Source organism: Aspergillus sclerotioniger (genome assembly GCF_003184525.1).
Source record: "Aspergillus sclerotioniger CBS 115572 chromosome Unknown BO94scaffold_17, whole genome shotgun sequence".
Classification (NCBI taxonomy): domain Eukaryota; kingdom Fungi; phylum Ascomycota; class Eurotiomycetes; order Eurotiales; family Aspergillaceae; genus Aspergillus; species Aspergillus sclerotioniger.
Genome location: NW_020291007.1, coordinates 557,296 through 581,258, shown reverse-complemented (window position 1 = coordinate 581,258; position 23,963 = coordinate 557,296). Strand labels below are relative to the sequence as shown.

The following is a 23,963-nucleotide window of genomic DNA, read 5'->3' as shown; positions in this document are numbered from 1 at the left end:
TTGACTAGTCATGTCTCTTTCCCACAGACGGGGAAATCCGCCATCCGCACGTCCGCCTATCCAGCCGCCCGAGGCTCCAGTTTTTCCTGGAATGTAGGTTTAATTTCCATTGTCTACTTGATTGGTGGTGTCAGTCAACAAGTTCAGGTCCAAATTCTCCATGGTGCTTCTGCAGTGGGATTAGGAACCGTCCATTTTTGGCACACCCTAATAAAAACCATGACTCCAGACTGGCCGACCCCTCCATAAGGCATCAAGCCCACGGAGAACAAACGTGCTGTCCACATGGATGTGCCCACATATTCTCCGTACTCCTAGCTTCTTCGAGAGGGGTACAATGTACATTGTTGCTTCCAGCCCGCAATTCGTGGTGTTTACCCGTTTGATCGGTGTCCTGGATGGAGACCAACATGCGACCGTCGGCACCAGGATTCACTAAACCTTCTCTCCTGCCACGTTTCCTCCAGAATGTACAACCCAGACAATCACTGATCAGTACCAGAATTGTGATTCCTCTCCTTTTTTTGAATCCTATTTTTTTTTTTCTTTTTTCCTTTTCTGACATGGGATTGCAAGGCTATATCGGATTAGGGCATATGTGGGCCGCAACGATGCGATGAAGTACGAAGTGATTAATTATTACGGCAGAGATTAGGGCCGTCAAAATCGCCCAGTGCCGGGTTAGATTGGTGGCCCCAGCCTAGATCTGGGTGGGCTGGACAGCGACCAGTCACCAGCGGAGGACACTCAGCCTACTCAGCTGTCAAACCCTCAGTGTCGATCAGGAACATCCGACTGAGCCGAGTCCAATTTGCCTCTCAGCGACAAGGCCGCGCCGTCGTGGTCACTATCCCTTGGCTCCTTGGCTGACGACGCAATGACCGGTCTAAAGAAAAGTGTGGACGTGGTCAGTCAGCGCAGTTCAAGTTCGCTGCCCCCGGCCTTCCCCGCTGGACCGACGATAGCTTATTATCAAGGTCCTGCTATAGTAACGGCTGCTATAACCCTTCCCCGGTGACAGACGGAGACCCCAGGCTGGTTTAGACCTTTTCCGACTCCACGGGCGGACGAACGTCTCGGCAAATATTTCCCAGATCGGGGTGTAATTGGGCAAGGGCAGTTTCAGATTAGCCGAGGGCATTCTGGCGGCATCAAGTGGATCCGTACTGGGGCCGGCGGAGTCGTCCGTTGGAATGCCACGGCGTCAGTGGTTGCTGGTCTATCAAAGAAGGTTTGACCGCATCCACCCCGATTGAGATGAGATGGTGGAAAGTATACTTTGTTATGAATGCTAATGCGATCCGGGTTCGTATAAGCTCCAGGTGTGGACAATCCTACGATTTTCACACCTTCATAAAACAGATACTCGGCCCGCGAGGCACCTGTGGATTTGCGCAGGGATATCGCTAGCTGAATCTGCAGGTGCCAGGTTGAACAGTGAACTCTCGGACGGGTCAAACAGGACTCAGGGAGTCGTTCGCTCGGTCTCCAAGCTGTTAAAGACTTAAGGCATCTCCCGGATCCGGGCGGATCCACCCGCCCATGGCTCCGGACGTCCCAGACTGCTGGAAGAGGCTCACCTGAATCATGACGAAGGTAGGTGAGGTCCTCCAAACTAGCTCCTACTTTATTTGCAACAATGCTTTGGTCTTTGTGTTTCCGCAGAAGCCCATGGAAGTCATGGGAACATGGCTTCGACCTTCGTCGGGGAGGAGCAGGTGGCTGAGGATGAAGCCGTCCCCGCTTAGCGGGGAGGAAACTATCCCCAACTCTCGTGCCTGAAGCTCTTGGCAGGAAGAAGATTTGTCCTGGTCATAAACTTATCCGTGGATAGTTGGAGGGGGGCAGGAGCAACTGGGGGCAACAGGGGGAAGTGGTGGAAGGATAGAGAATTCACCGGGCGATCCGCTGCCAGCCCGCGTTTAGGATACTGAATATAGTATGTTGTAGATATACGAAACCCCCCGAAAGACCTAGATAGTGCATCGTAGGACGATCATTCCGATCCAGGGCGGCCCACTCGGGGTGCTGCTATGATGGTTGATACTCCAAGTGGCGGCCAGACCACTCCGGACTCGGGAGGCTTGACTCCGAGCTAGGGGACTTAGTTAATGCCGGGAGACAAGTGGAAGAGAATAAGGTGAGATTCGTGGGACCTAGCGCTGGTGGTAGTTAAAGTCGAGGTTCCATCATTGATTGATGCATTGCCTCTTCCGGCCAGCCCCATCCCCAATCCTCGTTCTCTCTTCCTCTCTCTCCCTCATTATTGTTTTCATCCTTTTGCTCTCTTTTGCTCGCTCGCTCATCTCTAGCACCACGGTGTTTTCCCCGTCTTTTTCTATTCCCTCCTTTGAAACTTCCTCATCTGCTGTGCTGGCAGCTTCGCTTCCTCTGCTTCCGCGGGTCGCTTTGTCTGCTGCTGCCAAGTCACCGGGGTCAGTTTGCTTCTCCCTCTCCTCCATCAGCATCTGTCGCCCTCGTCCTCGGCCTTCGTCACCTTCTCTGCCATCACTTGCTATGCGGATCGGGCCTCCCCGCCATCGGTGCCCATACATCCGGTGCTGAGCGACTGCAGTCGATGCTGGCCAGTTTAACCCCGATCCGCTTGGGTTCTTCGATGCGATCCGCGCCATGGCACCTCCATACCCAAGTTCCCAGGCCCCCTTGACAGGCTATTCGTCCTCCTTCCTGTCGCTCCAGGACCAGAATCCCCCACTGTCGGCCTACTCAATCCTGGGGACCGGGCAGTATCCCGACAGTGTCGCATTCTGGCACAATCCGCCCGCGCAACCCCAGCCTCCACTCCCTCCCGCCGCCATCGCCGCCTCCTATCCGTCGGGCCCCCCCAAGCCCCAGTCGCTCCTACAACCCGCATCAGACCAGAAGAAGCATAAGCGCACCCGCAGCGGCTGTTTCACCTGTCGTTCCCGTCGGATCAAGTGCGACGAGGCACGCCCCATCTGCGACAGATGTCGGAAAGGAAACCGCGACTGTGTCTATCCGTCGGCCACCGCGGGCGCATCCAAGTCGGGAGCCCGTGCCGTATCCAAGCCCCGAGGGTCGTTGCTGCGCGGAACCGATTCATCCAGTCAAGCGGGATCCGAGGATATCCGCGTGTTGGAGCCCATCGTTGATGAGGAAGAAGATGGAACTAGCGTCGGGTCAAGTGCCCATCTATCACCGTCAACCGCCCCGACTCCAACAACATGGCCCAAACCAAGTCCCCCCAAGAGACAGTCCGGGCAGTCCCTGAGGCAACACGGGGGAAGGCCATATGTGGCTATCGACCCGGGCATTTCACGGATCGAGACTAGTACTTCGCCTTCGCCGTCCACGGATACATCATCTCGATTTGACTCCCTGAGCGCTCGGTCGGCCAGCGTCGGCGCTTCCCTGCCCGACCCGTCGGGGTTTGGTCTGCCCAGCATAGCACATTTGGCTGACGACCTGCGATTTTATCTCAGCTATCATCAAGATTTTATGACGTATAGGCATTATTTCCTCAAGCCAGCCAATGACCGGTTCATTCATCATGGTATCGTCGAGCTGGCGTTGCAGTATGATCCCCTGCTGTATGCGATGGTGGGATTTTCGGCATATCACCACTGTGTTCAGACCGATAGTGGCAAATTATATTCATTCCTGAAGTACTACAACATCGCCTTGACACTGCTGCGCAAGTCCCTGAGCTCTGGTGAGCCACACAGTGAGGCCATGCTGATCACGGTTCTTGTCCTCACCACCTTCGAGGTAACACACCCTGCCCGAGTGATCGTGCTTTTGCTGTATCATACTGACTGCCCAGGAATCCATTGGGGACTGGGTCAACCTCATTGGCCACCATCAGGCGGCTCATGCCTTGGTGCGGGAAATCTTAACGCCAGAGTCGGCCAACTTGAACGAGCTTCATAGCAATATCTTCATTTGGTATGCCCGATTCGACGTGGTCGCCGGTATTTTGGCCGGGAACGAGACGATCCTTAGCCGAGAATGGTACACTGCGAAAGAGGAGTATGACGCTCAACAGGCTGCCAGCCACCCAGGCGATGTAGAGAAACAGCTGGCGCTGGCAAATTCGATCAACCGTCGATTTGGGTTGGAAATGGCATCATTGTATGCCAAGCTATCGCGCGGACTGATTCCTATAAGCGAGTTTATTGTCCAGAACGAACTTTTGGGGCAAACCTTGGAGCGGGTGAGAGGCATCCTAGAGACATTCCACAACTCGGAGTACACTGTGCAGGAGTATCCTTATCGGGTCCCCTTGACCCCGGACGATATTGTGGATCCGTATATCCCGGGGGGGCTGTATCACGGGCCCCTCTGGGAAGTCAACATGGCGTGGATTGATTACTACTCCACCAAGGCCATGTACAAGTATCAGACGCTCCTATCTGTGAAGCAATCATCGGTGGAGGAACTGGGAGCCCTCTCGATGGAGCTGGCTCGGTTTATGGAAGCAGTGGATCGGTGGCCGGTGAAGGAAAGCGGGTATATTCTGGCGTTCAAGAATAGCATTGGAATGGCCGCCATGTTTTGCCCTCGGGACGAGAGATACATCAAGTGGGCGCGGCGGAAGTTCGCTCAGTTGGAGCAAGGCGGGTGAGTAATCTCTGTGCGCTGGCACATGGCCTGATCGTAGCTGATAATCAATCCTAGGTACGTTGTGGCAGCGGCCTTCCGAGCTGCGCTGGCGGCGCTGTGGCAGAAGCCTGAAATCAACGACTGGTGGCTCCCCGACGAGGGATACCCGAGCATCATCCGCGAAGTGCGAGCGATGACGGAAGAACGCACGAGCCACCCTCGCGATAACTTCCGCGAAGACGTCAGCCATATGAAGACGCTGTTCTGGAACATCAGTCTAGACGACACCGAGAGCGAGAGCAGTCCCGCCTCGGTGGGAACGGACGTCCGGTGAATATGACCAGTCACTGTGGTTCCCTGTACGACCGGAGGACTGAGGATGTCTCACAACAGCAGGCGCTCATGACAAAGGCTTCTTGGTCTTTACACCAGTGCTTCCTTCCGTGAACCAGACCTTACATACAGCCCCCAGGGGGCTAATCAGGACACCGACTCTCCTCCAGCCGGTAACCCCTTCATTCACCTTTACGCTCTCTATCTATAGTTATGACTCAACCATATTCTTTGGCACGCTCGCTCAGAAGGTGACGATGCATGAGAATTGATACCCGGATTGATTAGGAGCCGATGATTGGATGATACTTACATACCGATATGCCTACGTAGCTCTTGGATCATATACATACGCTAGATACCCTATCAGCATAGTCTATGCATTTGCGCGATTATTCACCGAATCTTACAACTACTATCCATCTAATTTACTGCATTCCATTCGTTCAGTGTACTATACAATATCGACAATCCCAGCCCGAGTACTCGAATCAGAGCCGAGTAGTAGTAGTAGTAGTAGTAGTAGTAGTAGTAGTAGTAGTAGTAGTAGTATCAACGCCCCTGAGGGGTGTAGAGACATGCAAGCTATTACGAAAGTGCTACTATAAAGACAATCCAAGCGAATGTAGCATCATCTGCCGATTGACTGCGGGCTCTCACCTGAAAGATACATGCGGAGCCATCAGAGGTGAACATCGGAGGGTTTCTCTCCCCTTAATGTATGAGGCATCCAGCCGTCCAATGCATTGGAGCGCTTGGACAACCCCTTAATTTCAAGACACGCCATGGTCGCTAGCTTTGCATCAACGATCCTAATGCCTGATCTCCTCTACCTCATGACTGCAGTATCGCGCGAGTGGTCACTTGCCCGAGCCGAGCTAGCTACCTCCTTCCTAATCGGGGAGCAGCCCCAAGTATAAACCCCCCCCTCTTTTGCTTCCCGACTCTCTTCCTCTTCTTTCTGTGGCTCGGACATGTAGATCTATGTCATCAAGAGTTCAGTTTCTCATGTAGTCGTCCATGTTCGACTCTGCAACATTCATCATGTATCCTAAACTCTGAAACCACCTCCATCCACATCCCTAACCCTAGGCTGATGCATTGGCACCTCCACAGCCGGAATAACAGTCTCCAGCCCGCCCATCAACTCCCCATCCATAGCGTGAACCTCTACCTCTTCTCCCCAAGGCAAAGATTCCACATCAACTTCCCACCCAAGTAAACATCTCAGCACTACCCCCGCCCCAGCTTTACTCATAATCTCATTCATCTCCTTACATCGTTCATCGCACACACACTCCAAACAACCCCTAGAGCCTACACACGTACAGCTCTCGATTCTCTTCACGGCCCGTTCTAATAAGACGTCTATGAACTCGAAGGCCTTGGCTGCGATGCCGCTTCCGCAGGCACCGCCTTTAGCGTCGTAGAAGGTTAAGCGGGCGGGGCGTTGGCGGGCGGGTGGGTTGAGGACTTTTTTCAGTTCGACGTGGTTAAGAGTTTGGAGGTGGGAGGTGGCTTGTTTGAGGGTCCGGCCGAGTTCCTTTTTGGCGACTTTGCATTCGGTGCGGACGTCACCGGGGGAGGAGATGATGGTGGTGGGGAGGAGGGAGAGGATGGCGTGGGAGGCAGCGTGGATGGCGGCGGCGATGTTGAGATTGTGGGATTGCAGGATGGAGAGAGCTTGCGGGGGGATGTCGAGCCAGGTGCCTTTGCTGAGAATGTCGATGGGTGGGTTGTTGGTTACGGGGACCGCGTCGAGGATGCGGCCCCGTTTGTCGACTTTGAAGAACCCGTATACCACGGCGTGTATGCGGATCGTGCCGAAGAAGGCCCGATAAGGGGAGGATTGGCGGATCGGGCGGATGAGCGTGGTTTCGATGGGATCGATGTCCGTGTAATCGCGTTGCTGAGTATGCCAGTCGACGTGCACTCGAGTGACCCGAGCAAAGTGCCGGGTGGGATTGAGTTCTTGAACCAGGTAGGTCTGCCCTTGGTGCAGGAAGATGCCGCCTTCGTAGATGGTGAAGAAGGCGCGGGAGGCTTCGACTTCTTCGAGGACCATATTACGGGCGTTGGTCGTGTCGATGACGGCAAAGTGCTGGTCTTCAGTGTCGCGAATGCAAACGCTACGGGATGGATGGGGGAGGAAGCGCGAGTGGCAGTGGTAGAAGCCCAGGGAATCGCGAGTGAGGCGGCTGGATGCGAGGGAGGGGAGGAGAGGGCCGAAGTAGAGGGCGTCGGTATCGGGGCGGAGGAGTAGTTCGAAGGCTGCGCATTGGAGGTGGCCTTCGAGGATGAGGTCGTTGGTGAGGTCAATCTGCAGCTCGCTGTTGGGTTTGCTGAAGAGTTCCTCTGGATTGCGCATGTAATGCTGGTCGGCTGGGTAGCGGTCACCGACGAGGATGGAGAGCGAGTCTTTATTTCGACGGCCGGCGCGGCCACTTTGCTGACGCAGGTTGGAGATTGAGAAGGGGAAGCCGAGGGTGATAACGGCGTCGAGGGAGCCGATGTCGACCCCGAGTTCGAGGGCGTTGGTGGCCACGATGCCCATCAGTCGGCCTTCGAACATGTCCTTCTCGATCGTCCGACGGTCTTGGGGGCTGTATCCGCCGCGGTAGCCCATGACGAGTTTGCCGATCTCGTGTCGGTCGAGGGCTTGGAACTCGGCCCGGACGGCTTGCAGGAGTACTTCGCACATTTTGCGGATGCGGCAAAAGGCGATGACACGCGCGCCGCGGAGGATGAGCTGGCAGAAGAGTCGCGCTGTTTCAGCGACACTGTCTGCGCGCCCGGATGTTGGGTCGGTGGGGTCTTTGAAGGGCGTGTTCCAGCAGATAAATTCCTTCCGACCCGATGGGGAGCCGTCGAAGTCGATCAGCTTGACGTCGTCGACGCCGAAGACCGCCTGCATGTGTTGCTCCGGGTTGGCCACAGTGGCCGAGCAGGAGATGAACCGGACGCGATGGTTCCCTACCGCTGCGCAGATCCGACGCAGTCGTCGCATGATGAGCGCGACGTGAGTTCCAAAGAGACCGTTGTAGACGTGCAACTCGTCGACCACAACAAACTTGAGGTTCTGCAGGAATGTGCGCCAAGAGCCTTCCTGCGGTAGGATTGTGATGTGCAGCATATCAGGGTTGGTGAAGATGATGCGCGCTTCGTCACGGATGACATTCCGGTTCGGCATCGGCGTGTCTCCGTCGAACGTCTCAACCATTGTGCCCTGCAAGCCTTCCATGAACTGAAGCAGCTCCTGCATGCTGCGGCGCTGGTCCTGCGCCAGGGCCTTGGTAGGGAAGATGTACAAGCCGCGGCTTGCAGGGTCTGTTTCGAGTTCATGCAGCATTGGCACCTGGTAGATGAGTGATTTGCCGGAGCTGGTAGAGGTAGAAACGATGACATTATGTCCTTCGTATAGATGATTGATCGCTTCTGCCTGGTGGGTGTAGAACTGCGTGATTCCCTTGGTGTTATACAAGGCGTTGACCATGTTCTGCGAGAGCTGGAACGCCAGCTCCCCATAGACAGCAGGCTGCGCTTCAAAGACTCGATGTCCTTCTGGCACGATCTGCGCCGTATACCAATCCATCTCGCGGATTTCGTCCACAATCTGCGACATCGACTTACGCTCTTTGGGAATCTGCTGCGGCGCCGCAGAAGACACAGCGATACCAGTGTCCATATCCGGGGGTACAGGAATCCAACCATCCTTGTCCGTCTCCAGTTTCTCAACTGGATTCACCCCTTCGTCTTCACACTGCACCAAAAAAGTATCAATCGCATCCATGAACTTCTTGTTCCGCTTCTCAATGAGTCCGAGCATCTGCTTCTGGCTGTACACCGGCATCTTCAGATCCTCATTCTTTATCTTCCGCACCGGTTTGGTCGGTTCCCCGGTCTGCGGATGCGTCACCTCCCTCTTCAGATCCCCGTCCACAAGCTCGAACAGAAGAGTCTTTGTTACCGATTCTCCCCCATGGCCCAACATATCCCTTCCATAGCCGAGCTGCTTCGCCTCCTTCTCCCCAACAGTCATGACCTCCAACTTCGCCTCGTCCACATACTCAAAACGCACTGCCCGCGGCACGAGCACCTTGACTCGCGCGACATCCTCGACCGTCAACTCTTGACCCTGCATCTGCACCTGTACAGCGTTCTTGATGTTGTCGAACGTGGTAGTGAAGTGCTTTCGCGTGCAACAGAACGTATACACGAGGTTCAAGGCTCTGTGAGTCCGGGACAATTTCTTGAACGCCTCCGGCCATGGTGCAGACGGGGTACGCTTCGGTTGAGCCGATTTGCGTTTGCCTTTCGTAGTCTTTTCCACCTTACGCCCGTCATCGGTGCCATCTTCCGTATTCTTGGTCTCTGTCGGGATTTTAGGAGTTTTTCGGCGTTTCCTTGTGCTGGGCTGCGACGGAGGGTCTGTCGACGCGCTGCTGTTGGATATGGCGGGATCCTTAGGTGGTAATTCAGCATGGGCTCGTTTCCGGTCCGGTGCAATTGAAGATTCCGCTTGTGTATTTGGACCGGGCATATTGGCACCCCATGGTGAAGAGGCGGGCATTCGATCTGGATGAAGTCGATAAGCCATTCGGCACTGAGGCAAGAAACGCGGTGTCACGTGCGTCCAATATTACCGTAAGGGGAACAGGCGGCCGAGCAAAACTAGCAAACAGATACATATGTGGGTCCCATTGACCAATAGAATTGGCCGAGTGGCGCAACGGTAGCGCGTTTGTTTTCGGCACAAAAGGTTGCGCGTTCGAGTCGCGTCTCGGTCGGATTGAATTTTTTGAGCCGGTTTGTTTTTACTTCTTAGGGCGGGATTATTCTCCGATCAGATATCATGGCTTGCTTGATGTTGTGAGCTCGAACTATCTGTACAATGTAGTCATGGACCGGGATGGCTCGATCTTGGGTGACATCGCAATCCGAACCCGGACGATGTTCTAAATTTAGTGGGGGAACATCTCCTTGCAGCGCTCTGATCAAGTGTCAGGACGGCGGGCCCAGCTAGAGTGGTTTAGGGCTGGCTAGCGGAGATCATAGCAACCCTCTTAATCCGGGGAAGGGTCCTGCGGCAGACCCTGAATCGACCCTGTGTCTTCCCAGTTCCCAGTTCCCAGTTATCTGGACCTCCCACCTGACGCCCTGCCTCTTTGTGCCTTTGCTGGCTCTCCCTCCGTGCCAAATATAGCCTGGCCAGCGCCTGCCTGCTGGCTCCGGCCCCTCCGCTCCAACAAACAACCCAGAGAAGGTTCTTGGCCGGCGTGCCAAGGGGGGCAAAGACCCTTGGCGTCTCAGTCCGACCCCCTGAAAAATTCCACGGCATTATCGCATCATGGCTGCCTGCTGTCTTTCGATCCGGCCAGTCCGTCAGTTCTATCTGTCGGTCTGTCGGTCTGTCTGGCTGCAACTTCCCGACCTAGCTAGGTAGCCAGCCATCCACCAGATTATCACCACCATGCGCCGCCTCCATCACATCGGCGCTCTGCTGCTCCTCCTGTTGCACAGTCAATGGGCCTACTCCGATTTGAATATCCAAGTCGACGATGCTGGTAGGTCATCGCCCACCTCCCATCACACCCGCTTGAAGATCGCTTCTCACCACCATGTCCGCCAGACTCCCTCGCCGACGCCGGCAAAGCCATCGCCGAGCCCTTGATGGTCTTTTACAAACAGAATCAAACTGAAGGCATCCCCGGAAAGCTCACCGATACCTGGTATGTCGCGGGGAGCATGTTCATGACCCTGATCCAATTCTGGCAGGCCTCGGGCGTGGATACCTACAACTCTGTCGTCCAGCACGACCTGATGTTCCAGGCCGGCGAGAACTACGACTTTTTCTCTGCCAACTACAGCCAGTGGCTGGTGAGTCTATTGCTCCACTCTAGCCCAGCGAAATCCACTCACACACACCCAGGGTAACGATGACCAAATGTTCTGGGGACTCGCCGCTATCACCGCCTCCGAAGCTGGCTTCCCTGAGGTGTCCGGCAAACCTTCGTGGACGTCCCTCGCGCGCGCTGTCTTTAACATGCAGGTCAACCGGTGGGACGAAACCGCCTGTAACGGCGGCATGCGCTGGCAAATTTGGCCCTACCAAGCGGGTTACACGATGAAGAATGCCATCTCGAATGGCGGGCTGTTTGAGCTCTCGGCGCGGCTGGCCCGCTTCACCAAGAACGAGACCTACGCCGAATGGGCAGAGAAGATCTGGGACTGGTCTACGACTACGCCGCTTCTCAACACGAACACAAGCACATGGAATATCGCGGACAGCACGTCCAACGAAGCTAATTGCAAAGACGCCGGGAATAACCAGTGGACGTATAACTACGGGACGTATCTGGCTGGTGCGGCGTTCATGTATAACCACGTAAGCCTCCCCCTCCTATCCAACCCGCACATACAACAAGATCGTACTAACCGTGGCATCAGACAAACGGCTCCACCAAATGGCTCAACCGAGTCAACAACCTGCTCGACTCCACCTTCACCCGCTTTTTCCCAGCCACCTACCTCAACGGCACCGTCCTGTCCGAAGTCGCCTGCGAGCCTATCCTCTCCTGTGATCGCAACCAGCTCTGCTTCAAGGGGTATGTGGCAATGTGGCTCGCCTTCACGGCGCTCCTTGTCCCCTCGACCAGCGACCGCATCGTGCCCAAACTGCAAGGCTCCGCCTCCGCCATCTCCAAACAATGCTCCGGCTCTGCAGACGGGATGGACAACCTCTGCGGTGTCCGCTGGTACCAAGACACCTGGGACGGGTCATTGGGGCTGGAAGTGCAAATGAGCGCATTGGGCGGCGTCACCTCCAACCTGATGTTACTGTCCACTCAGTCCCCGCAGACCATCTCCGAGAACCCTGACGCATCGGAACACCATATTGACACGAGCGACGATGAGAAAGATCCGTCGGCATCAGATCCCATCGAAACGGGGGATCGAGCGGGCGCGTGGATCCTCACTGCCGTGTTGGCGGCGTTGATGATCGGTGCAGTGGCTTGGTTACTAAAGACACAGTGATCTCCCCCTTCCTTGCTTTATTCGCTTACGATTAGCTAGTTTCGTAGATATACATATCTTGCTTTGCTTCCTTCTATACCCATACCTTTGTTGTTTATGGAGTGCTGGTCAAACGAGTGGGGGTAGACCTTCCTTTTTTTTTTACTTTCTATCCCAGATGACTTCTATTCAACCCATTCTATACATAGTTTCTCCTATAGGAATAATATGACCTTCTCCTCCTTCTCTTCCCCACATGTAGCTTGCAAGGACATGAATTTCCATCGATAAATAGTATACAACCGATCTACTCCTAAGAGTCATCTCGTACCACATCGATACAGAGATGAGATAAGATGGGACGAGAGTATAATGCCTAATACCTATGACACATAGTATTGATACTCGTGCCAAATGAGGAATAGAAATCTTGTGATCAATCACTCTTACCGATCTAAGTAGTAAGATTATGCATGCATCTGAGCTGATAAGATTAACTTCGTACTTAGAGTTAGTAGATACTACTACTGCATGTACTACTATCTATGTAATTGTAGTTAATTTCTGACATTCGTGTCACTGTCGATCAAACAAACCAAGCTAGGCTAGACCCTATCGGGACAGGTCCATAGATAGATCATATTGAGCTTGAGCTAGTGTGGGTCACTGTCGCTACACTACAAAGTAGATAGCTATAATTATCAAGTCACCTAGGTAATCATCTGATCCACTAGCCAAAAGGGAACAAACATACACGAAGGAAATGAAATGCCAACGAAGGTAGTGATGGTGGGTGTATACTCATATAGATAGGGAAGAAAAATATTATAGAGAAAGCGATCAATCAGTAATCAATCCAGCAATGTGCGCAGCTCCAACCCACGCAAACCCTCCAGTATCTCTGACTCCTCGGCCTAAATGCAAAATGCCAACCCTCTCGGTTCTTGGTGCTATGTAAACGTCGCATCGACTAATTACTGGCGCTTTTGTGAAGTGTAGTCGCGGCATCCAATTCAGTGTCGTGATGCACGGCTCACTGATATTCCTGAAGTTCGCGCACCACGCGGTACAGCTCCTTAGCGAGATCCTCGCTTCCCGTCTACGCTGGTCAGTCATGCTTCCTGAGGGGCGAAGGGAGACTTACCCGAAGTAGGATGGGAATGGACCGGTCATTCTCCAGGCTGGCAAGGTGAATCTGCTTCGACTTGGGCTCTTTGCCCTGCCCGTCGCCAACCGTCATTCCCTTGAAGATGGGCGTATTCAACATCACGCGCAGCACTCCGTCTGCGCGCATGATCATCCGAGCCGCCTTCTTGTCCTCCATTCCATCCGTGACGCGCACATTGACCTTGAAAGTCCCGATGCCGCGCTCTTTCCACTCCTTGTCTGTGAACTGGAACAGCTTCGCCTTACATGAGAAGTATGTTTTCTCATCCTCCTCGCCGGTTTCGACTGCACTCAGCGTTAGCATACCCGGCAATGGTGGGGACCCGATATGTCACTTACTTGGGCGTTCGTAGAATCTCTCGTCTGTCTTGTCCTGCTCAAACTCGCCTGGTCCAGTTTCGCCTGCTTCTTCATCGTCCTCCTCCTTGTGCTGCTCCTCATCAGGGGCGCCGAAACCAGTGGCCTTGGAGGTGCTGAGGACACTAGGTCCAGCAGGGGAGGCAAAGCTCGTGAGACCCCCTGCGGGTTTGGCTGATGCAAACCCGCCGCTGAATCCCGAGAAACCAGAACCCAAGGCGACGAATCCTGATGTCCCGGCAGCAGCAGCAAATCCGGTCGTGGCCGGCTGAGGAGAGTCGGTCGAAGATGGGGACTTGAATATGGAGGGAGTAGAGCTTCCCAGAGAGCCAAAGGGCGACTGTTCCGAGCTGGCAAACGCGGCCAGACTTGACGCAGCAAAGGCAGATGATGACGTAGCTGCGCTCGGCTTCGATGATTCCTCTTCCTTCGACTTTGCAGCACCCATTGACCCAAACGGTGAGACAGACGATGTGTTCGCAAATGCACTGGTAACATGAGCCTGCCAGGCGCATCAGCTTGTTTCTCTCAGAACATCCATACAGCACTTACCGTCTCCTTCTCTCTGGAATCATCCGTGTGTCTCTTCTTCTCGGGCTGTCCCTCTACACCAGATTTCTCCCTCGCCGCGTCCTCCGCAGTGATCTGAACCAATTTCTCCCCAGCAGCCGCAACCTTCGAGTCATCCTTATCCAGCTGATCCCTACTTCTCTTCTTCTTCGGGCTCAGAATCTTCCTCGAGAGCTCCTCCGGCTTCTGTTCCTTCTGTTCCTCCTTATCATCACCCGCATTCTCCTCATCGGTGTTCGAGTCGCGGGACCGCTTGCGTCGATGGCCGGAGTCATCCTCATTATTCTCCGTTTGATCCTCATCAAATGACCTCTTCCTACCCCTACTGCTCGCCCTACTAGAATCTCCTTCCTGCGCATTCCCCATCGACTCATCTTCCGTTGAGACCTTAGGCGCCGAAGTGATAGACGTTTCCTTTAACTTGTTCCGGACCGGGCGCTCGCCACCGTCATTATCAGAGGCTTGCGAATCTTCAGCAGCTGCCATAACCAAATCCGTCAGCCATCGCACTACACCAACAACCAATATCCACCGCAACTGACGAAGACATACCTTGACGCTCCAAAACCTCCTTTCTACTCTCTTCTAACACCCCAAGACGTCAGCATCACCAATTTCTCCCCTCTGAAACATACCCTCAAAACAAGGCTAAAATACCTTCAACTTCACCATTCCGCTGAGTATCCGAAGCCATGACGAAAATCTTCTTATAGCCGCACCACTATATTGTTTGTTTTCGTGCCGAAGAATATAGTTTAAAAAAAAGGCTTCACGTCTCGGACATGCGCGTCGAATGTATGTCCTGTATCAATAATGACAGAAAAGATATATATTAGTCCATTGGGATACTTGCATATAAGCAGATGACTGGCAACTGGGCCACATCGAACAGGTCGGTCGTCCGCATGCGTACGCAATGCGAGATTGCTATCTGCAGGTTGGTGGGATGGTGCGACGTGTGCTCGAACGTAGATGGGTCTCGAGAGTCGAGAGAGATTGCAGGGGGTGGGAATTACGCACAAAGATAAGTATCAGAGCATGCAGTGGGGGGTGAGTTGTCGAGGACCTGCACAGGTAGCTGGCGCTGAGGCTGAGGGGAAGGTCAAGTCAGGTCAGAGCTGGTTAGAGCTGGTCGAGGCCGGATGGTCGGAGGGAGCCGTAGATAGATGGCCCAAATCTCGTAGGGCAAAGGAGAGTACTGGAAAGTCCGAGGGGGAAGTTGTCGGTCGACAGATGGACGAGCGAACGAAAGCGGGTGACGGAGTGCTTTGTTGTCGCTCGGGCGGAACGGACTCGGTTTGGTGGTCACCCCGTCACCGCTCGCCTTTCCCCTCTTCTCTACTATTTACATACTATCTACGACTTGTGCAGAACCCATTGGATAGCGCATCAGGGCCAGTTCTCTATCGCACAACATACAAACACAGAAGGGAAATCATCCGGAGTCAATACGACATGAAATACACGCCAACACTTAACACCCTCCGCCCCCCGTCGAGTTTCGCTTCAGTCCACCATACCCCTCCGACATGTCCCGGTCCGTTCCTAACTGATGAAGCAGAGACACCCGATCGCGACATAAAACACAAACAGTGGATACACCGCAATGCCCACCCGGTTCCGCAGCACGCCCGACCCTCCCAGGATACTCACCCCAGCCGCCATCGACCACGCAATCAGCACGAGATACACAGGTATCCGCGCAATGGTCGGGAGCCCAAAAGCACTAAGAACCGACGCAATGACCAGGGGGAACAGGGTGTATCCGATAATACAAACCGACTGGAAGAAGGAGCTAGATCCAAGCATCAGCAATCGAACAGCCAATCAGGAACCACCAAGCACATACATATTCCCGCCAAGAAGCTTGATCTGCAGCGTCACCACCGCTTCCCCAATCCACACGATCGAAAAGACTCCCGAAAAAACGAGTGATGCCTGGTCGCCCTTGGCGCGCATCGATAGGAACATACTCAGGAGGAGGCAGAAAATCAGCGGGCCCCTAAACGTAGAGTGTATCATCATTAGCGCCCCATAAAGCCCAGGCGCATCCGCGTAGCCACCACTGTCTACATCCGGGAAACTTACCAAAGATCCCAATCACGTAAACCCTCACTCATTCCGCCCTGGAGCACAACATCGGCATCCGGCCAGCGTCCTACCATGTTCCTCAAGCCACCCCCGAAACCCGTGGCCTCGCCTCGCTCCGCCGCTCCAATGCCACCTCCGCCCCGTTGCAGCATCCCACCGATCAAGTACTTAGGCCACAGAACCTGCCGCATCTTCTCCCAGACCGCCCGCAAGTCGCGCGAAAGCGTCTCCCACACAGTTTCATCGATAGTGCTCTGAGTCGCGCGCCGGTCCTCGCCGGGAATCGAGGAGGTCAGGTAATTTCCGGAGATGTTGGCGCCGCGGGAGCTAGAAGCTTCGGGCTGGATGTTTCCTCGCAGAGGAGCCGTATCGGATGTATCATTGAAGGGGTCATCGGCGTCGATGGCTATCGAGACAGAGCGAGCGGTGTTAGTTCGGGCATGCAGGGTGGCCGAGATTCAACCCGATAGCAGAGAACGAGAGGCAGCAGGAAGAAGCTTACCATCATCAGCTTCAATCACGTCGTCATCGAGGATTGATTCATCGTCTCGGATGTCTCCGTGGGGATAGTGTGCGTGTGCGCTGGCCATGGTGGACACGGAGTTGTGGTCAACTGGTTGGGTTCAGGTACGGGTTGGTTGCGGAGTAGATCGATCACCACTACAGGCACATTGCCCGCTCCTAAAGGTGCAGAAAGAAGGCTACTGGACAGACCGGCTGTACCCAGAGGACGAATATCCAGAGAATCACGGGCTGAGTTATAAGACGCAATGGAGCTGAAACCCGGATGGGGGAGCTGGAGGAGCAGCCCGCGTGGGAGAGGCTAGAGTGGCATTCCTTACGTACGCACCACCGCCCGGGCTGAATCCGGCAGGCGGAAACTCGCGCGGCCGCCATCTGAAACAGGAGATCCCGTGCCACGGATATCAATATCTATAACGTTCTATATAGACAATGTACATAGTAGAGAATTAGTATACAAGCGCTATGGTACATGAAACAGTTTCATCAACTCGATTGAGACCATCACGGATGGACACAAATCACCTGGTCTCGGGTAACATCGGAGTTTCCGTGTTGAAATCCATACGCATGCCGGGAGATGCTCCAATCAAGCTCTTCCGCATCGTTTTGGTAACCGTCTGCTTGGAGTATTTCCTCAACTCCACGGCTTGCTTCTCGAATTCTGCGAGGTCATCGGAAGAAACATATCGCGCGAAGTCCTTCTTGATCGAGTCTAATAGTCTTCGCATCTCGGTCATTGCTATAAGGGCATGTTCCCCAAGGGTCACGACGTGCGGGCTAAACTCGGCCGCCTGAGACAATCGCTTTTGCATACGTTGGTTTGGCTGCACGCTATTGTCCACAGCACTTTCGAGCTTGGAAACATGCCAGCGGAGATTCTCCGCTGCAGTCGTGAGCAAGCTCGCTTTCAGCCTGTTGCCGAGGGCGCTTAAGTCGGTTTGTTTGGTGTTGTCGCCCGAGTCGAGGCCGTTGAGCGTCATCAGAAATTGCGGGTTTTTCTCCAGAGACCGGACCAGATCGAAATAACCCTTCAATGCTCGAGCATCAGGCATTACAAGAGCCTTGCGCATGATGTCCAGAAGCTCGTTGGCGTACTTGAATACATTGGGGTTTCTGCGGTCACGCGAACAACAGGACATGGCAATGTGGAATGCCTTTCCTTCGGCAAGCCCATTGGGTTCCATCATATCGCGGATCAGCTGGACAGCGTCACGGCTGGACCGTGAATATCGCAGAAGGCGTAGGTATTGATAATATGAGGGTCCATCGGGTTTGACACTGTGTGAGTGCTCTTCTTGTGTAAGGTACCGCCAGTAACTCTTTCCAGCACCCGCCCCCTGGGTCATGGTCATGCAAGCTTGGAGAAGCATCGACAGTTCTACATTTTTCACCGGAAGATATGACGGAGCAGACTTGCCTTTCTCCGAACTATTCTCCGCCGTCGATGAATCGCCGGATTCAACAACAGCGTCGAAAAGACCATCGAAGTTCTCTTCTTCTGCTTCCTCTTGCTCCAAAATTTCAGACTTGTTTTCCCACAATCTCTCACCCTCGTCCACGAATGGGATATCTTCCTCCGTATGTCTTCTCTTAATAGCAGAAGATTCCTGCCGAGTCCTCGAATATAATCGTTTCCTCTCTTTGGGGGGCTCCTCTGCGAAGATTGGAAGACCAGTTGTTTGGTTATACAATGCAAACACCTCCCAGATATCATGGTCGCAACTCGAATTATACACTAGCAGGTGGGCCATTGCGTCAACAAGATGGTTGTCGAGAGCCAGTCGGCCCTTCTTCCATTGGTAGACGACATCGGACCATATACGTTTACCTTCTTTGATACCCTGGGCTCTCCTTTCCAAGATCGCTTCGAGATTTTGTTCACCCATTGCGGCCGTGTTCGACAGAGTGACATCCGAGATAGCTCGTAATATGGTAGCGTATGTATATGTATCCGGAGCCAGTGGGCCATTCTCCGGCAGCTCGCCAGCAACCTGCCAGAGGATATCCATGTCACGGTGGTGCCAGCACACCTTAAGCATCGCGTTGGTATGGATGATATTGGGTTCGACACGGGAGCTGGATTCGGAGAGAGACCGGTAGATTTTCAGGGCAATTTCCACGGGTTTGACTCTCTCCTTTGGGAAATCCTGCGCTAACCCATCCAACATAGTCGTATAAGATCTCGAGTTGGGAGAAACTCCTCTTTTTTTCATCTGTTACGACCACAACGAAATAAGTCAGCCACAGCTCCAAACAGACCCCACAAAGATCAACAACAATAGGGGACTTATGGAAGGGAGGGAAACACTTACATCGTTCCAAAACCTGAACGCAGCCTTCGGAGCCTTCATACGTAAACAATACTCCAACAAGCGATTATAGGCCACAACGGTCGAGATATCCATATAATGGGCCCTCCGAATAAGTGCCACGGCGAGCATGGGATCTTGAGATTTCAAAATCTCCACGACTCGATCAGCCAGTGCTCGAGGGTCCTTCAACCAGTTCATCTCCCGCTCCAAAACTCTATGCGGAATGTAATAATCGGCCCCCCTTCTGGAAGAGACTTCCGAATGAGCCAACTTGTACAGCAAGCCCTCTCTTGTATCCTCTGCTTCGGCTTTCTTCGGCGCATTTCTGCCGATCGGTTTGGTGGCCACCTTGAGCGAATCTCTGGGTCCCCTGCCAGACGGTTTCGTCGGCGGGATGGATAGATCATTTCTGATGTCGAGAGAGTCAACTTTCTGTCTCATAAACATGCCTCCATATTGTATACGTTGGACAGGGAATCGGTTCTCGATTGTTCGGAGTCCTGGCGCGCGGAGAGGGCTTCTTATTGCCATGCATCTCTCGGCCGCCGGCCGGAGGGCGGTGGTATTGCCGCAACGAAGCATCTAAAATAGGACTGGATTTATCACTCTTCGATTTGTCTTGTCGACTTCGGTTTTCCGACAGAAAGAATGGAGGGGGTCGGACAAATGTCAGGCTGTTTGCCACCGGATGCTGAGCAGCGTGAAAGGCGTCAACCGTAGGATCTCGGAGGTCGGCGAAGAAAATTTGGGAGAAGAGATCAAAAGTCAAGGGAGTGAGGGACCAACGCAGCCTTGATGCAGATAGACACAAAGGAAAGAAGCAAAATTCAACAAGTCTAAATCCCAAAATTTCTCCGGCGATGAAGAAAAAGACGAAGATGCACAAGCAAGTCGATCTCCGAACAATCGCAAACTCCGCCGTATCGCATCCATCGCAGCTAGGACAAATGGGTATTAGTCGATAGGGGCCTCCGATCAAGTAAGTAACTCCGCTCCGGCATTTTAACTATTTGCCTCAGGCACCAACAATTATACCACTACCGTATTTATACCACGCCTAACCTCAGGCATGCAGGCTAAACACTAAAAACGCACACATCCATGGGACTAGGCCAGCTAGCTACAGGCAGTAGCTCAGCCTTACGCCGCTAAGACGGATCCTTGGGGCCTGAGCTCAGGCATCCATGAAGGGGGCGGGCGGCAAGAGCTGCGGCATCCCAGTGCAGGGCAAACGACGTCGCCAAACGGCCGCTAAGCAGCGAGTCTGACTAGTAATTAGCAGTAGGGTTTAGGTACCAGGTACAGGTACAGGTACAGGCAGTACTCACTAGTAACTAACTGCCGGGGAAGCCGCTAGTTGGACCAGAACCAAGTATCTGTCTGCCCTGTCACTCATTCGGATCTCGTCCAGAAGACCGCTAAACACTAAACCCCATTATGGTCTCCGTGGCAGATAACTTTATTCCTACCGATCCTGGTGTGGAAGATTCCCTGCAGATCGACCACCACGATTAGTTATGTGCATACCTGCGGAGGTAGTCGGCATCCCCGATTCTTGGAGGGCACCTTCTTCATACTCTGTTAGCGACTCCCACCTGCAATAGTCACCCTACTAGTCGTCAGGGTATCGCCACCGAGGGTGCTGCAGATCTATTAAAGTTAACGACGGCTCTCCACAGTCAAACCGTGTGCCGGTATACAGAAAGAAGCCCGAAGGAGGCGGCTGCAGAACCACAACCACTAATGCACGATCTGCATGCAGATAATTCACTGAGAAGGGCCACGTTCTTCGGAAATAATACACGATAGTTCCTCGAGTATGTAGGACCATGGAACTATGCACCCTTCGCCTCAGCCGCTTCCTTGGGATCGCCTCATATCAATAGAACGGCCGATAGAATCATTACAAGTATCCACAGGGTAGTAGAACCACTGTCATTTCAATTGAGTAACTACCCACTATCTCCGCACCTGAAGCCAAGGCATACGGCGTTCGCCATCGGTAATAGCGTCGCCACCCAGCCGGCTCACAACAGTGGTGGGAGTGAAAACCATGTGCATCAGAATCCGAAGACTGCCACCACCAGACCGTGACCATCCCAGGTCCGCGGCGCAAAGGACATGGACAAGAATATTGCACAATTTCGGGGACCAAAAACCCAGGGTAACATAATTTGGTCAGAGCATCAGAAAAGAGAGGAAGCGAGCACGAACACAAGCACAATGAAGGAGAATCACAGAATAAAGGTCACAAGAATCATAGCAGTAAGCCACATACAACAGAGGGAGCACTTAGTAGAAACAGTTGTCGCATAATTCACAGGAGAAAAGAAAGCTAGACAATGCAGAAGGCCCCGCCAGATATCCCAAGTCGTAATCCCATAGCCGGTGTTCGCGCAGGGAAGAAAAAACAACGAACCCCCTCGATTAGCCTTTTTTCCATGCGATCTAATTCAAAAAAACATAACTGGGACAGAAGCGTAAGTCGCAAGGCCACTCTTGACTGGAGCAATCAAGGCCAGAAAATGGTATCATGTGCGCAGAGGAACTTAGAGAATTAGATCCGGGGATGGCGATACGGGATTAGGAGATATTGTATTAGAACATGCAACCTGAAAGAAGTAAGGGAAGCTGGCCATCTATTGCGGGTAGCTGGTCGATTGGTTTTCTGCGAAGCCATCATCGATCAGCTACAGACCTTACAGCAATAGATCCAAAGACCTCCTCCTTAACCTTTTTCTTGCTCTTGCATCCGGGTGTGGTGGTCGTGTGTCCCTTTTAGGTTCTTCTTTTCTTTTTTTTGGTTCTTCATGTCTCTTTCGAGACTTCCTCATGACCCGGTCCTGATAAGGCAAACATAACAAAGGACTGACTACTTACGTGTCTGATACACTTGACCGGTCTGTCCATAAGGGGAGTGAGGGTAGTTTGGCGGGTAGGCCATTTGCCCATTACCCTGGTAAACCATACCACCAGCCCCAGCTCCATATTGCCCAGGTACCTGACCGTCGGCGGGCTGATATCCAATCGGAGGGAGCTGAGGACGAACACCACCAGGGTAGGCGGGGGGTTGCCCAGCCTGTGCGGGATCAGCAGGGTTGGGTGCATCGACCTGGTTGGCCTGAGCAGCCTGAGCAGCGGCAGCGCGCTCGCGCTCTTCCGCCGCCTTGCGCTGGGCCTCTTCTTCCTTCTTGCGTGCTTTCCACTCTTTGCGAATTTCTTTGAATTCTGCAAAACAAATTAGTTGGGGGTCGCATGATAGCCTCGAGGTAGTGAACGTTAGGGATGGTGATGGCTGAAGGGGATGGAGAGGGAGGGACAGGCGCGACAGAGAGAGCTAGTCGAAGACGCTTAACCTCCGCACCGGCTTGTCACGCTACTGCGATCCGCGGCGCTAAGGTAGTGTAACACGACTAGCGCGTGCCACCCGCACTAGCCCAATCCAGAGTTTCGCGACCAACAAAAACAACACATGCGAGGTCGCGGGTCCAGGACTCAACGCGAAATGATGGGCAACCGGCTTACCTTCGGGCGTACGCTTGGCGCCATGGGATTGCATTGTGACGTGGGCGTTCAAATGGTTGAGTGTGCCATATGCCTTTTCACATCCGTTCCACCCACACTTATACATGCGCTCGATTTCCTCGTACCGACGGCGGGGCCTCTTGTGCTGCTGCGCGCCAGGGATTGGGACGAACGAGTATACCTATAGAAAGCGCATGATGAGCCTATGATCCCCGGGACCAAAAACAGATGAAAAAGTGCGCTGCTTCCCACGTCCCGCAAGGCCGCCTGGCAGCAGCCCTGACTAGACGTCCGAGACAACAAACCAACGCAAGTGCGCAGCCTTTGGAAACAGACGCCAAAATCATCAAAAACATACCTGGCCAGGGCGCGGCCCTGCGGTCGCAGCAGGGGAGGCGGGACCAACCGTTGTGGCAGGAGTGGTATACGGTCCAGGCAGACCGTGTTGATGTTGTCCATACCCATGCGACCATTCTGGACGCGTATACATCTGAGGCGGGGGAGGAGGGGGGTGGCCTTGATACTGTGCCATGTCGTGGCCCTGGGGCTGATAGGGGGAGTAGGGAGGAGGATAGGTGGGGCTGGATGCCGCAATTGAGGGATCTATAGGAACGGCCGCGTCAGACTTCAGGTTCGAGTGATTGCGATGGTCATGGTGCTGCCCATCACTGAGGGTGGTCATGGACGGACTTGTTGCTTGAGCCATACCTGCCGCACCACCAGCTTGGGTGTTGGGCGCGTGATGGTATTGGGGTGGGCGGGCGAGGTATTCGGGGTACGCAGGAGAGCGCGCGGCGGGCGGCTGGTTCAGACCGTAGTCCGACTGCGGTGTGTTGGAGGATGAAATATTGGCGGCGGGGCGGACCTCGGGTTGAGGGGTGTACTGAGGCGTAGGGCGGACCTCAGGCTGAGGGGTGTATTGAGCAGTGGCAGCAGCAGAAGCCTGGTCTGCAGCTGGAGGTTCAGAATGATGCGTCGCGGCAGACGGTGGATATGGAAAGTGCGAACCTGACTGCGCGTACTCCGAGGCAGGTCGGTTGTCCATATAATACAATCTTCGCCGCTAGCGGGTTGCAAGCGATCCGTGACAATCCTCCAAACTAAAAACTCACGGGCCTATACAAGACGCGTTGAGAGAGCACAATGAGCTTTGTGATTGCCAACAGGATATAAAGAGGTGTCGCAGTGACAGATGGGAAGGGAAGAAAAAGAAGATTGCTTCGGAAAGCAGGAGTAAGGTGGCCGAGGTGGGTTGGTTGCCAGTATCCTCGTTCCTTTTTTTTTTTTTTGTGGTTTTCTTTTTTCTTTTGTTGGAACGTACTATTTAGTGAATCGGAGTAGCAGACCAGGTAATCGATTCAAGATTCACACCAAATGCTGCACGTCCCGAAATGGCGTGTTGGTCTTGAGAGAATGAAAGTGAAGGGAAAAGAAAATAAAAGAAAGAACCAACGCGTAATCTGGCGCGTATGGTTTCGACCCTCT

At 53.7% G+C, this 23,963-nt stretch overlaps 7 protein-coding genes and 1 non-coding gene across 8 annotated transcripts; 3 read left to right on the top strand and 5 right to left on the bottom strand.

The window, feature by feature from the left end:
* Positions 1-2,227: 2,227 nt before the first annotated feature.
* Positions 2,228-5,333, top strand: BO94DRAFT_536246 (Zn(II)2Cys6 transcription factor). The gene is made up of 3 exons (XM_025611968.1): positions 2,228-3,750; positions 3,806-4,602; positions 4,660-5,333. The coding sequence occupies exons 1-3, from the start codon at positions 2,632-2,634 to the stop codon at positions 4,916-4,918; spliced, it is 2,175 nt and encodes a 724-aa protein (XP_025466582.1). The 5' UTR covers positions 2,228-2,631; the 3' UTR covers positions 4,919-5,333.
* A 635-nt stretch (positions 5,334-5,968) lies between these two features.
* Positions 5,969-9,457, bottom strand: BO94DRAFT_586628 (ATP-dependent 3'-5' DNA helicase; the record flags this gene model as incomplete). The annotated part of the gene is made up of 1 exon (XM_025615770.1): positions 5,969-9,457. The coding sequence occupies one exon, from the start codon at positions 9,455-9,457 to the stop codon at positions 5,969-5,971; it is 3,489 nt and encodes a 1,162-aa protein (XP_025466581.1).
* Positions 9,458-9,632: 175 nt separating this feature from the next.
* On the top strand, positions 9,633-9,704 carry BO94DRAFT_t185. Its single transcript has one exon. It is a non-coding gene; the product is annotated as a tRNA-Arg (tRNA).
* A 374-nt stretch (positions 9,705-10,078) lies between these two features.
* On the top strand, positions 10,079-12,174 carry BO94DRAFT_536243 (glycoside hydrolase family 76 protein). The gene is made up of 4 exons (XM_025611967.1): positions 10,079-10,481; positions 10,547-10,794; positions 10,847-11,302; positions 11,365-12,174. Exons 1-4 carry the CDS (start codon positions 10,388-10,390, stop codon positions 11,950-11,952), a joined length of 1,386 nt encoding a protein of 461 aa, XP_025466580.1. The 5' UTR covers positions 10,079-10,387; the 3' UTR covers positions 11,953-12,174.
* A 790-nt stretch (positions 12,175-12,964) lies between these two features.
* On the bottom strand, positions 12,965-14,511 carry BO94DRAFT_468256 (uncharacterized protein; the record flags this gene model as incomplete). Its single annotated transcript, XM_025608237.1, has 4 exons — positions 12,965-13,030; positions 13,076-13,383; positions 13,438-13,957; positions 14,008-14,511. The coding sequence occupies 4 exons, from the start codon at positions 14,509-14,511 to the stop codon at positions 12,965-12,967; spliced, it is 1,398 nt and encodes a 465-aa protein (XP_025466579.1).
* An 870-nt stretch (positions 14,512-15,381) lies between these two features.
* On the bottom strand, positions 15,382-16,930 carry BO94DRAFT_536241 (Yip1 domain protein). The gene is made up of 4 exons (XM_025611966.1): positions 16,619-16,930; positions 16,114-16,522; positions 15,875-16,027; positions 15,382-15,820 (listed from the first exon to the last, which is right to left on the bottom strand). Exons 1-4 carry the CDS (start codon positions 16,704-16,706, stop codon positions 15,571-15,573), a joined length of 900 nt encoding a protein of 299 aa, XP_025466578.1. The 5' UTR covers positions 16,707-16,930; the 3' UTR covers positions 15,382-15,570.
* Positions 16,931-17,159: 229 nt separating this feature from the next.
* On the bottom strand, positions 17,160-19,394 carry BO94DRAFT_468017 (uncharacterized protein; the record flags this gene model as incomplete). Its single annotated transcript, XM_025608231.1, has 2 exons — positions 17,160-18,854; positions 18,954-19,394. 2 exons carry the CDS (start codon positions 19,392-19,394, stop codon positions 17,160-17,162), a joined length of 2,136 nt encoding a protein of 711 aa, XP_025466577.1.
* A 707-nt stretch (positions 19,395-20,101) lies between these two features.
* BO94DRAFT_625174 (putative C2H2 transcription factor (Con7)) lies at positions 20,102-23,523 on the bottom strand (the record flags this gene model as incomplete). Its single annotated transcript, XM_025617261.1, has 4 exons — positions 20,102-20,217; positions 21,834-22,181; positions 22,479-22,659; positions 22,837-23,523. The coding sequence occupies 4 exons, from the start codon at positions 23,521-23,523 to the stop codon at positions 20,102-20,104; spliced, it is 1,332 nt and encodes a 443-aa protein (XP_025466576.1).
* Between the last annotated feature and the right edge of the window lie 440 nt (positions 23,524-23,963).